This window comes from Cydia amplana, chromosome 17 (assembly GCF_948474715.1).
Source record: "Cydia amplana chromosome 17, ilCydAmpl1.1, whole genome shotgun sequence".
In the NCBI taxonomy this organism is placed as follows: domain Eukaryota; kingdom Metazoa; phylum Arthropoda; class Insecta; order Lepidoptera; family Tortricidae; genus Cydia; species Cydia amplana.
This window is the reverse complement of record NC_086085.1, coordinates 3,277,325-3,289,426: the sequence shown is the minus strand read 5'-3', so window position 1 is coordinate 3,289,426 and position 12,102 is coordinate 3,277,325. Positions and strand designations below refer to the sequence as shown.

General features: G+C 39.3%; 2 protein-coding genes across 2 annotated transcripts; both read left to right on the top strand.

Annotated features, from left to right (window-relative positions):
* Window positions 1-2,100: 2,100 nt before the first annotated feature.
* LOC134655780 (arylphorin subunit alpha-like) lies at window positions 2,101-7,537 on the top strand. The gene is made up of 5 exons (XM_063511242.1): window positions 2,101-2,214; window positions 4,246-4,379; window positions 5,379-6,203; window positions 6,289-6,452; window positions 6,622-7,537. Exons 1-5 carry the CDS (start codon window positions 2,127-2,129, stop codon window positions 7,532-7,534), a joined length of 2,124 nt encoding a protein of 707 aa, XP_063367312.1. The 5' UTR covers window positions 2,101-2,126; the 3' UTR covers window positions 7,535-7,537.
* Window positions 7,538-8,268: 731 nt separating this feature from the next.
* LOC134655776 (arylphorin subunit alpha-like) lies at window positions 8,269-11,977 on the top strand. The gene is made up of 5 exons (XM_063511238.1): window positions 8,269-8,376; window positions 9,178-9,311; window positions 9,828-10,652; window positions 10,737-10,900; window positions 11,062-11,977. Exons 1-5 carry the CDS (start codon window positions 8,289-8,291, stop codon window positions 11,972-11,974), a joined length of 2,124 nt encoding a protein of 707 aa, XP_063367308.1. The 5' UTR covers window positions 8,269-8,288; the 3' UTR covers window positions 11,975-11,977.
* Window positions 11,978-12,102: the final 125 nt, after the last annotated feature.

Here is a 12,102-nt window from a genome sequence, read left to right as displayed (position 1 = left end):
ACGAAATCATAAACTTACGCACACTAGTATGTTGAAATATGAAATGCATTGTGATGCATCTTATTATGCGAGAAGGTCAATCAGGTGTGTGATCAGTTATTTATAGATCATATCATATCATATCATATCATTTATTCAGTAATAGTCATACATTGTCATTTATTATTTACAATTCACTTAGTGAGCTAAGGATCATCAGTTCTTATGCTTTGGGAACTTGTATGTTTAACTATGTTGGGCAAAAACTTTTTATAATTAATTATATTTCTAAAAGTAAGGCTTTGCGAGTCGATTGTAATATCTGGATATATATAGCTGGTCAACCAAATCTTGTCAGTAAAAAAAGGCGCGCCTTCGCGCCTACATTTTTTAAATTTGCCGCCTTTTTCTACTGTCAAGATCTGGTTGACCAAGTATATATAGCGCTGTTGGTTTTCCATGTACAAAATAAAATAAAATAAAAAAAAATAAAAAAAAAATAAATAAAATACAATAAAATAAAATAAAATAAAATAAAATAAAATAAAATAAAATAAAATAAAATAAAATAAAATAAAATAAAATAAAATAAAATAAAATAAAATAAAATAAAATAAAATAAAATAAAATAAAATAAAATAAAATAAAATAAAATAAAATAAAATAAAATAAAATAAAATAAAATAAAATAAAATAAAATAAAATAAAATAAAATAAAATAAAATAAAATAAAATAAAATAAAATAAAAAAATTAATAAAAAAAATTCAATAAAAAAAAATTCAATAAAATAAAATAAAATAAAATAAAATAAAATAAAATAAAATAAAATAAAATAAAATAAAATAAAATAAAATAAAATAAAATAAAATAAAATGAATAAAGTGCCCTTATGAAACGTTACACATACTATAAAAAATTAAAAGAAAAAAGCGGCCAAGTGCGAGTCGGACTCGCCCATGAAGGGTTCCGTATTCAGGGGATTAAAAAAAAACTACGTACTAGATCTCGTTCAAACCAATTTTTGGTGGAAGTTTGCATGGTAATGTACATCATATATTATTTTTAGTTTTATCATTCTCTTATTTTAGAAGTTACAGGGGGGGGGGACACACATTTTACCACTTTGGAAGTGTATCTCGCGCAAACTATTCAGTTTAGAAAAAAATGATATTAGAAACCTCAATATCTTTTTTGAAGACCTATCCATAGATACCCCACACGTATGGGTTTGATAAAAAAAAAAAATTTTTGTGTTTCATTTCACAGTATGGGGAACCCCCAAAATTTATTGTTTTTTTTTCTATTTTTGTGTGAAAATCTTAATGCGGTTCACAGAATACATCTACTTACCAAGTTTCAACAGCATAGTTCTTATAGTTTCGGAAAAAAGTGGCTGTGACATACGGACGGACAGACAGACGGACAGACGGACGGACAGACAGATAGACATTACGAATCTATAAGGGTTCCGTTTTTTGCCATTTGGCTACGGAACCCTAAAAACAATATTTTAAGCAAACCTGGAGTAGGTTCGCCAGACTTGAGGTGGCGTGGCAGGGAAAGAGGAAGACTGTCCTAATTTTAGCGCCTTTTGTGGCCCTGGCGGTCTCCGGGACCGTACCACACGAATACGATGCTTAAACCTTCCTAATCTTAGCGGCTTTTGTGACCCTGGCGGTCTCTGGGACCGTACCGCACGAATACGATGTGAAGCTTAAGCTTGGTATGCCATTTATTATTTAATGTTATGTAGATTTTGATGATTTCTGTTTAATTGGTTTAGTCCGATGCGTTGGAACGGAGGCCGGTGTTGCTCGAAGCTTTGACATCATTCCGATTTTCGTCGCGCTTTTGATATTTGACAGGCAATCTCGTAAATTCTAGACATTCTTTGCTAAATGAGGCTTGTGAATTTTCATAAAATATTTAACAAACAACACGCCATGATTTCACTATCACCGTGACAGGTCAGCTCATTAAGACACAATTTCGAATCGTAATCAATGTCAAAGGTCGGAGATAAATGAAATCGAAAACATAGTATGAGAATTCCAATGTACACGTTGCTATGTGATAAGGTGTGAGACCTGCTATATAAGTCTTTACTTGGAAAAGGTTCGGCAGAGTTGAGGTGGAAGGGTAAAGATGAAGACTGTCCTGATCTTAGCGGCTCTCGTGGCCCTGGCGGTCGCTGGGACCGTACCTCAGAAATACGATGTGAAACTTAAACCTGGTAAGTAATTTATTCTTTAAGACGAAACGGGAAGAAGCTACATGACCGCGTTTCTCCATACAAACTATTTGCATTCCAATCGGTTATTTTCGGTTATTTTTTGTATGGAAATAATCGGTTATTAACCGAAACCGCGGTTATTTCCATACAAAAAATAAGCGATTTGCATTCCCTAATACAAACGTAGTCCCAACTTGATTCTTTGGATATAGTGCATTTATTACATTATTTGAATAATATTTTTACGCATTTTGATGCTAACTACAACCATTCTCTCTTCATGATTTACTGTAGACTAGCGACCCGCCCCGGCTTCGCACGGATTAACAAAGTATACATAAACCTTCCTCTTGAATCACTCTATCTATTAAAATAAAACGCATCAAAATCCGTTGCGTAGTTTTAAAGATCTAAGCATATAGACAGACAGACAGACAGACAGCGGGAAGCGAGACTTCGTTTTATACTATGTAGTGATTTTTAGGGTTCCGTAGCCAAATGGCAAAAACGGAACCCTTATAGATTCGTCATGTCTGTCTGTCTGTCCGTCTGTCCGTCTGTCCGTCTGTCTGTCCATCCGTATGTCACAGCCACTTTTCTCCGAAACTATAAGAACTATACTGTTGAAACTTGGTAAGTAGATGTATTCTGTGAACCGTATTAAGATTTTCACACAAAAATAGAAAAAAAAAACAATAAACTTTTGGGGTTCCCCATACTTCGAACTGAAACTCAAAAATTTTTTTTTCATAAAACCCATACGTGTGGGGTATCTATGGATAGGTCTTCAAAAATGATATTGAGGTTTCTAATATAATTTTTTTCTAAACTGAATAGTTTGCGCGAGAGACACTTCCAAAGTGGTAAAATGTGTGTCCCCCCCCCCTGTAACTTCTAAAATAAGAGAATGATAAAACTAAAAAAAATATATGATGTACATTACCATGTAAACTTCCACCGAAAATTGGTTTGAACGAGATCTAGTAAGTAGTTTTTTTTTATACGTCATAAATCGCCTAAATACGGAACCCTTCATGGGCGAGTCCGACTCGCAACTGGCCGCTTTTTTTTAATTATTGTAAGAGTAAGGAGGAAGGTATGTCGAATTTGTTTTCCGCTCCTTACTAAAACCGGCCAAGTGCGAGTCGGATTCGCCCTCCAAGGGTTCCGTACAAATTTATCTTTATTATTTATTTATTAAAAAAAAAAAATAATATTCAGTTTTTTCCCTGTACTTCCCTGTACGTTATATGTATAATACTGGCAGAATAGTTCTTGATTTAAGATTGCACTCTTTGTGTCTTACTTTACATATTTGTAAGGTAAACGTACTAGTGCTCGACATGCTGATGCCCAATAGATGACACCCTGCTGTCACCTCTATTAACAATTACTTAAGTTTTAAGATGACATGTACTGGGACCGCGTCGAGCACCAGTACGTAGTACCTTAGTCGCTCAGCGGTAGTGAATTATACAAATTTTATAAATATGTAATATATTTTTTCTACACTCCCGTACTTTTATTTGTCATTTAAAGGGTTGTGCACACACCTTTAAAACCCTACCTTATAGTTGTCAAGACAAGTCTTTAGTCTATTCCCCAAAAAAGAATTTGTGCATACACGCAGTTTCTTTTTGGCGATTTTACGATACTTCGTGTAATGACCACTTAAAAAGTAACACTTGGAAATATAGTGTTGCCAACCTTATTTTAAATGTCATCTCTGACAAATAAGTGAACCATAGACGTGTCTTTTGTAATTTCATTCATTCATTCATTCCTTTCCCGCCCGTACCCTCCCATTTTTTGCTACTTCTTGAATTAAAAAGATTTGTTAAATTTTCAATTTTATTTCAAAGTGCTTGGCCGTAGAAAAAGTATTGTATGTAACGTTGTTTAACTGAGTCAAAAAATACTCGTGGCGTCTTTATTATCAATTTTCGGCTTGGCCTCAAATTGTTACTCACGCCACTCGCCTTTTTTGACCTCTTAAACAACGGTTGCATAAAATACTATTTATTGTTATAGTTGACGCTGAATACCTCGACCGCGAGGACAAAATCTACTCTCTTTTGGAGAACATAGGACAGTACAGGAAGGACGCTGGCTACTGGAAGATTGGCTACGAATACGATGTCGAGGCTAACATTGACAACTACACCGTAAGTTACTGCTGCAAATAGAACGTGGTACAGTCCGACTCGTAGGCTCAAAGTATAGTACCAACTGGGAGAAAGCATATGTACAACTTAGCATGTATATATACAGGGTGTCCCAAGAAGTAGTGATATACTGAAGCTGGGAGGTAGAGGACCTAGAGGGCTATCTGAATCACCCCCATGTATGTTCCGCGATTTTTCGTATTTTCGGAGTTATGATTTTTTTTAATTTTTCACCTATCGCCGAGTACGATGAGATTTTTATTTATGGTGACGTGAACTATTGCGGTAGATGCTTGATTTTTTTTTGTATGCTAAGCTGATAGATAGGCAAATTCAGTATGGTAACATTTACTATCGTTAGATCTCTGAATGGAATTAAAAAAAAAAAATTAATGCCAAGAACGATAAAATTACCCAGTATGTTTTATTTTTCTAAGCGCCCTTGAAGTTGTGAACATACTGGGTAATTTTATCTTACTTGGCATTAATTTTTTTTTTAATCCCATTCAAAGATCTAACGTTAGTAAATGTTACCATACTGAATTGGCCTATCTATCAGCGTAGCACACAAAAAAAATCAAGCATATACCGCAATAATTCACGTCACCATAAATAAAAATCTCATCGTACTCGGCGATAGGTGAAAAATTAAAAAAAAAATCATAACTCCGAAAATACGAAAAATCGCGGAACATACATGGGGGTGATTCAGATAGCCCTCTAGGTCCTCTACCTCCCAGCTTCAGTATATCACTACTTCTTGGGACACCCTGTATTATGTAGCTTTTGTTAGTAAGAAACAAAATGGAGTGGAAGCAACTTGTCAAGTGGACATTTACCAAAGTTACACCATACACCATAATCTGGCAGCACTCGTCTTGATTTTTCGAGTATAATTATAAACATATAATCTTGGGAAGGTCAGGCTTATTTTTAACAATAGGTTACTACAGGTACTTTAAGTACTTGGACCTCGCTCATACAAATTTTAAATTTCAGGACAAGAAGGCCGTTGAAGAGTTTTTGCTGTACTACAAAAATGGCTTCATGCCCAAATACAAGACCTTCTCAATCTTCTACGATGAAATGAGGGAGGAGGCCATCGCTCTCTTCAAGCTTTTCTACTACGCCAAGGATTTCGATACCTTCTACAAGACCGCCGCCTTCGCCCGCGTGCACTTCAACAATGGCCAGTTCCTCTACGCCCTAATCACCGCCATCTACCAGCGCCCTGACACCAACACTCTCGTTATATCTGCTCCGTACGAGATGTACCCTCAGTACTTCGTCAACACCAAGACTCTCCTGAAGGCCTACCGTACTAAGATGCAGAACGGCGACTTCGACCCCGCCTATGCTGCCACCCACGGCATCACCCACGAGAACGGAAAATACGTCTTCTACTCCAACTACACCAGCCCCTGGTTGACCGGCAGCGCTGAGGACAGGCTTTCCTACTTCACTGAAGACATTGGCATGAACTCGTTCTACTACTACTTCCAAACGCTTAACCCGTTCTGGTGGAAAAAGAACGACGAAAACTATGACAAATTCCGCGGAGATCTGTTCTTCTTCGAGTACCAACAGCTCATTGCCAAGTACTATCTCAACCGTCTCACCAGCGGACTGGGAGAGATCCCTGAATTCTCGTGGTACAAGCCCATCGAGACCGGTTACTACTGCCAGTTGTCCACCTACTACCCCTTCTTCTCGAGGAACGAATACTACCAAATCAACAAGCCCGACAATGACCAATACATTTCGTACCTTGACTCCTACGAGAAGTCCTTCCTCTACTACTTGGAGCAGGGCTATTTCAAGGCTGTGAGTATAACTCCTCATGTATATTGAACAATATGTTAACACACCTATGTATTCATATTTTATATGAAATTAAATTCTTTTACAGTACAACCAAGAGATCGATCTGCGTGATGAAAAGGCCATCAACTTCGTTGCCAAGTACTGGTTCACCAACGTTGACTTGTACGAGAAAATTCCCAAGAACTATGAACGTTTCTACGAGATCATCGGTCTTCATCTCCTCGCCGGCACTCCCGAGCCCACTGACAAGTAAGTTGTTTTTATTTATTCCTCATTTCGTTCTTATCAAGTAGAAAGATAGCTGTCAATCATATTTATTTCAAGTAATAAATTAAATGTTTGAATGTTTAAATAATCTGTGGGAATAATTTGTGAAATGTTGGAGGTGGTTTAATATAACTTATATTTTGTTACGTAGGTACACCATTTTCCCGAGCGCTTTGGAGCTGTATCAGACTTCTCTGCGCGATCCCATGTTCTACCAGTTCTACGCTCGCATCCTGAACTACTTCCTACAGTGGAAAGAGTACCTGGAACCCTGGAGCCACAGCCAGCTTCACTTCGAAGGAGTCAAGATCAACGATGTTAAGACTGACAAGCTTGTCACCTTCTTCGAGTCCTACGACTTTGACATCACCAATGACATCTTCCACAGCGTTGAGGAGTTCAAGGCTAACAAACCTTACGACGGAAATACTTACGACGTCTTCTCTGTTCGTCAACCTCGCCTTAACCACGAGCCTTTCACCGTTACTGTCGATGTCAAGTCTAACGTCGCTACTGACGCCGTGTTCAAGTTCTTCTTGGGTCCCAAATACGACAGCAATGGCTATCCTCTTAACATTGAAGACAATTGGATGAACTTCGTCGAGTTGGACTGGTTTGTTCACAAGCTGACCGTTGGACAGAACAAGATCGAGCGCCTCTCCACCGACTTCTCGCTGTACAAAGAGGACTCCGTCCCCGCGGTTGAACTCTTCAAGCTGTTCAAGCAAGGAAAGGTCCCACTCGATATGTCTGAGAAGTTCTTCTACCAGCCCCAGAGAATGATGCTGCCTAAGGGTACCAAGGGTGGCTTCCCCTTCCAGCTGTACGTCGTCGTCTACCCCTACACTCCTCTGCCTAAGGAGATGGAAGAGTACAAGACTTACTTCCCCGACATGAAGCCCATGTCTTATCCGTTCGACCGCCCCGTGTCCGAGACCTACTTCAAGCAGCCCAACATCTACTACGAGGATGTGCTCATCTACCACGAGGGAGAAGAGTACGCCAACTTCTACAACGTTAAGGAGTACTACCCTAACTACAAGAACCAAGTGCCTAAACACTAAAAGGAGAGAGAAGGACCGTCTAAAGTGTGTTATTAGACTTATAAGTCTAACGAATTGTATATATACAATTATATAAAATTAGAAATAAATATTAAATTTACTTTCGTATTTGTTTAATTTTGATGAAACTACAGAAAAACGAATAATTATATAAAAGTTTTCCCGTCATGAAATACTATGTCGTATTTAGCGTTTTGTCAAACACTAACTTACTAGATTTTTTTTATATTTGCTATGGTCTACTAAAAAAAACTACGCTACCTGCTACATGTGTCAGTAAACGGAGAATATAAATATGTAGGTTAAAAATTTCACTACAAAAAAGTAAAACATATAAGAAATGCTCTAAATTGTTACATAGGAGACTAGAGTAGAATAAATAGTAAATTATACAGTTCAGAGAAGGAAATATATCAAATGTTATATGTACCTTACCGACCCTTAACTTTTCGATGTCTACAGGAAAGACGCGAATGATTTCAGCATACTATAATATGTGATTGACCCAGCTGTGCTTTTTGAGGCTTGTAAAGTTCCATATGATATTAAACAAACAACGGGCCGTGATTTCACTATCACCGCGACAGGTCAGCTCATTAAGACAAAATTCGAAACATAATCAGGTCTCAGATAAATGAAATCGAAAACATACATGAGATATGCAACGTGCACGTTCCTATGCGATAAGGTGTGCGACCAGCTATATAAACCTGTGCCTCGGGTAGGTTGGCAGAATTGTGGTAGGAGGGGTAAGATGAAGACTGTCCTGATCTTAGCGGCTCTCGTGGCCCTGGCGGTCGCCGGGACCGTACCGCACAAATACGATGTGAAACTTAAACCTGGTAAGCCAGACGAAAAGGGACGAAATTGTATGACGGTATCTCCATACAAATGTAGTCCCAAATTCCCAATTTTCTTCTCTGGATATATTACATTATTGACGCATTATGATGTAGGTATATTAACTACATTATATTTAACTAGCAACCCGCCCCGGCTTTGCACGGGTTAACAAATTATACAGAAACCTTCCTATTGAACCACTCTATATGTATATCAAAAAAAACCGCATCAAAATCCGTTGCGTAGTTTTTAAGATTTAAGCATACATATGGACAGACAGACAGCGGGAAGTGACTTTGTTTTATATTATGTAGTGATTAAAACGGGACGGGACTTAATCGCGTACAGTTACGTTTATTATTTGGCCTGACGTTACATCCGTGGTCACATTTGCTACTACAGTCAGATTTGCTGTCTTGGGTCTTGGTAGTTCATTTGGAATAGCACTGGGCTAGCGATCCAGTGATTGATGCAAAAGATTTAAGTATTGCACCAAACTATTGTACAAAGAGGTGTTCTTTAATGCATGTCTTACTTTACATATGACTCACGTAAAGGATGACTCACGTTTGACCGGGCCGTGTCCGGGCCCGAGCTTCCGGAGCTTCGTTTTCTATGGAAAGCATCACGATGATCACCTGTCATCTGTCGTAGAAAAGTAAGCGCCGGAAGCTCCGGCCCGGACACGACTCGGTCTGCGAGGTCTAACGTGAGTCATCTTTTATAGTCGCTCAGCGGTAGTAGGTACTTATGTAAATTAAATTATACAAATCATAAATATTATATTTTTATTGTTATAGTTGACGCTGAATACCTCGACCGCCAGAACAAAATCTACTCTCTTTTGCAGAACATAGGACAGTACAGGAAGGCCGCTGGCTACTGGAAGGTTGGCTACAAATACGATGTCGAGGCTAACATTGACAACTACACCGTAAGTTACTGCTACAAATATGTAGTGTGTACATAATTATATTATATTATGTAGCTTTTATACGTAAGAAAAAAAATCGATTGGAAGCAACTTAACAGTTTTGAATGATTCCCGGTTAGTTTCATTAGACTTATATATCGACCAACTTGTCAAGTGGGCATTTCCCAAACTTTTCTCTAATAGGATTATAATTTGTAAAAAATACGAGTATCTTATTAAATAGAGAGTCCTCTATGTCCTCCATTTGCTGAGGCGGCTAACACCATCTAGGCAACCCGTACACGGCAGCACCCATCTCGCAACTCGACCCGTCTCGAGTATAATAATCAAATCAAAAACATAAATGTGAAATGAGACCCAAGTTCCGTATTAAGAATAGGTAGGTATGCGTCGTTGTTGGCTTCGCCGGAAAAAGAATTGAGATCTATATGGGTGCCAAGTTCTAGTTCCTTGTGATATGTAATTAAAGTTCAGGATTTGACTTGGTTAGTTAGTAAAACAAACATTTTATTTCAGAACAAGAAGGCCGTAGAAGAGTTTTTGATATACTACAAGAATGGCTTCATGCCCAAATATAAGACCTTCTCTGTCTTCTACGATGAAATGAGGGAGGAGGTCATCGTTCTCTTCAAGCTCTTCTACTACGCCAAGGATTTCGAGATCTTCTACAAGACCGCCGCCTTCGCCCGCGTGCACTTCAACGATGGCCAGTTCTTATTTGCCCTTTACACCGCCATCTACCAGCGCCCCGACACCAACACTCTGGTTCTGCCTGCTCCGTACGAGATGTACCCTCAGTACTTCGTCAACACCAAGACTTTCCTGAAGGCCTACCGTACTAAGATGCAGAACGGCGACTTCGACCCCGCCTATGGTGCCACCCACGGCATCTACCACGAGAACGGAAAAAACGTCTTTTACTCCAACTACACCAGCCCCTGGTTGACCGGAAGCGCTGAGGACAGGCTTTCCTACTTCACTGAGGACATTGGCATGAACTCGTTCTACTACTACTTCCAGACGCTTAACCCGTTCTGGTGGAAAAAGAACGACGAACACTATGATAAATTCCGCGGAGATCTGTTCTTCTTCGAGTACCAACAGCTCATTGCTAAGTACTATCTCAACCGTCTCACCAGCGGACTTGGAGAGATCCCTGAATTCTCGTGGTACAAGCCCATCGAGACCGGTTACTACTGCCAGTTGTCCACCTACTACCCCTTCTTCTCGAGGAACGCATACTACCAAATCAACAAGCCCGACAATGACCAATACATTTCGTACCTTGACTCCTACGAGAAGTCCTTCCTGTACTACTTGGAGCAGGGCTATTTCAAGGCTGTGAGTATAACTCCTCATGTATTTGTACAATATGTTAACACATCTATTTATTCATATTTTATATGAAATGAAATTATTTTACAGTACAACCAAGAGATCGATCTGCGTGACGAAAAGGCCATCAACTTCGTTGCCAAGTACTGGTTCACCAACGTTGACTTGTACGAGAAAATTCCCAAGAACTATGAACGTTTCTACGAAATTATCGGTCTTCATCTCCTCGCCGTGACTCCCGAGCCCACTGACAAGTAAGATTTATTCCTAATTTAATTCTTATCAAGAAGAAAGATAGCTGTCAATCATATTTATTTCAAGTAATAAATTAAATGTTTTAATGTTTAAATAATTTGTGGGAATACTTTGTGAAATGTTGGAAGTGGTTTAATATAACTTATATTTTGTTACGTAGGTACACCATTTTCCCGAGCGCTTTGGAGCTGTATCAGACTTCCCTGCGCGATCCCATGTTCTACCAGTTCTACGCTCGCATCCTGAACTACTTCCTACAGTGGAAAGAGTACCTGGAACCCTGGAGCCACAGCCAGCTTCACTTCGAAGGAGTCAAGATCAACGATGTTAAGACTGACAAGCTTGTCACCTTCTTCGAGTCCTATGACTTTGACATCACCAACGACATCTTCCACAGCGTTGAGGAGTTCAAGGCTAACAAACCTTACGACGGAAATACTTACGTCGTCTTCTCTGTTCGTCAACCTCGTCTTAACCACAAGCCCTTCACCGTTACTATCGATGTCAAGTCTGACGTCGCTACCGACGCCGTGTTCAAGGTCTTCCTGGGTCCCAAATACGACAGCAATGGCTATCCTCTTAACATTGAAGACAACTGGATGAACTTCGTCGAGCTGGACTGGTTTGTTCACAAGCTGACTCCTGGACAGAACAAGATCGAACGACTGTCCCGCGACTTCGCCCTGTACAAGGAGGACTCCGTCCCTGTGGTTGAACTCTTCAAGCTGTTCAAGCAAGGAAAGGTCCCAGTTGATATGTCTGAGAAGTTCTTCTACCAGCCCCAGAGAATGATGCTGCCTAAGGGTACCAAGGGTGGCTTCCCCTTCCAACTGTACGTCGTCGTCTACCCCTACACTCCTCTGCCTAAGGAGATGGAAGAGTACAAGACTTACTTCCCCGACATGAAGCCCATGTCTTATCCGTTCGACCGCCCCGTGTCCGAGACCTACTTCAAGCAGCCCAACATCTACTACGAGGATGTGCTCATCTACCACGAGGGAGAAGAGTACGCCAACTTCTACAACGTTAAGGAGTACTACCCTAACTACAAGAACCAAGTGCCTAAACACTAAAAGGAGAGAGAAGGACCGTCTAAAGTGTGTTATTAGACTTATAAGTCTAACGAATTGTATATATACAATTATATAAAATTAGAAATAAATATTAAATTTACTTTCGTATTTGTTTAATTTTGATGAAA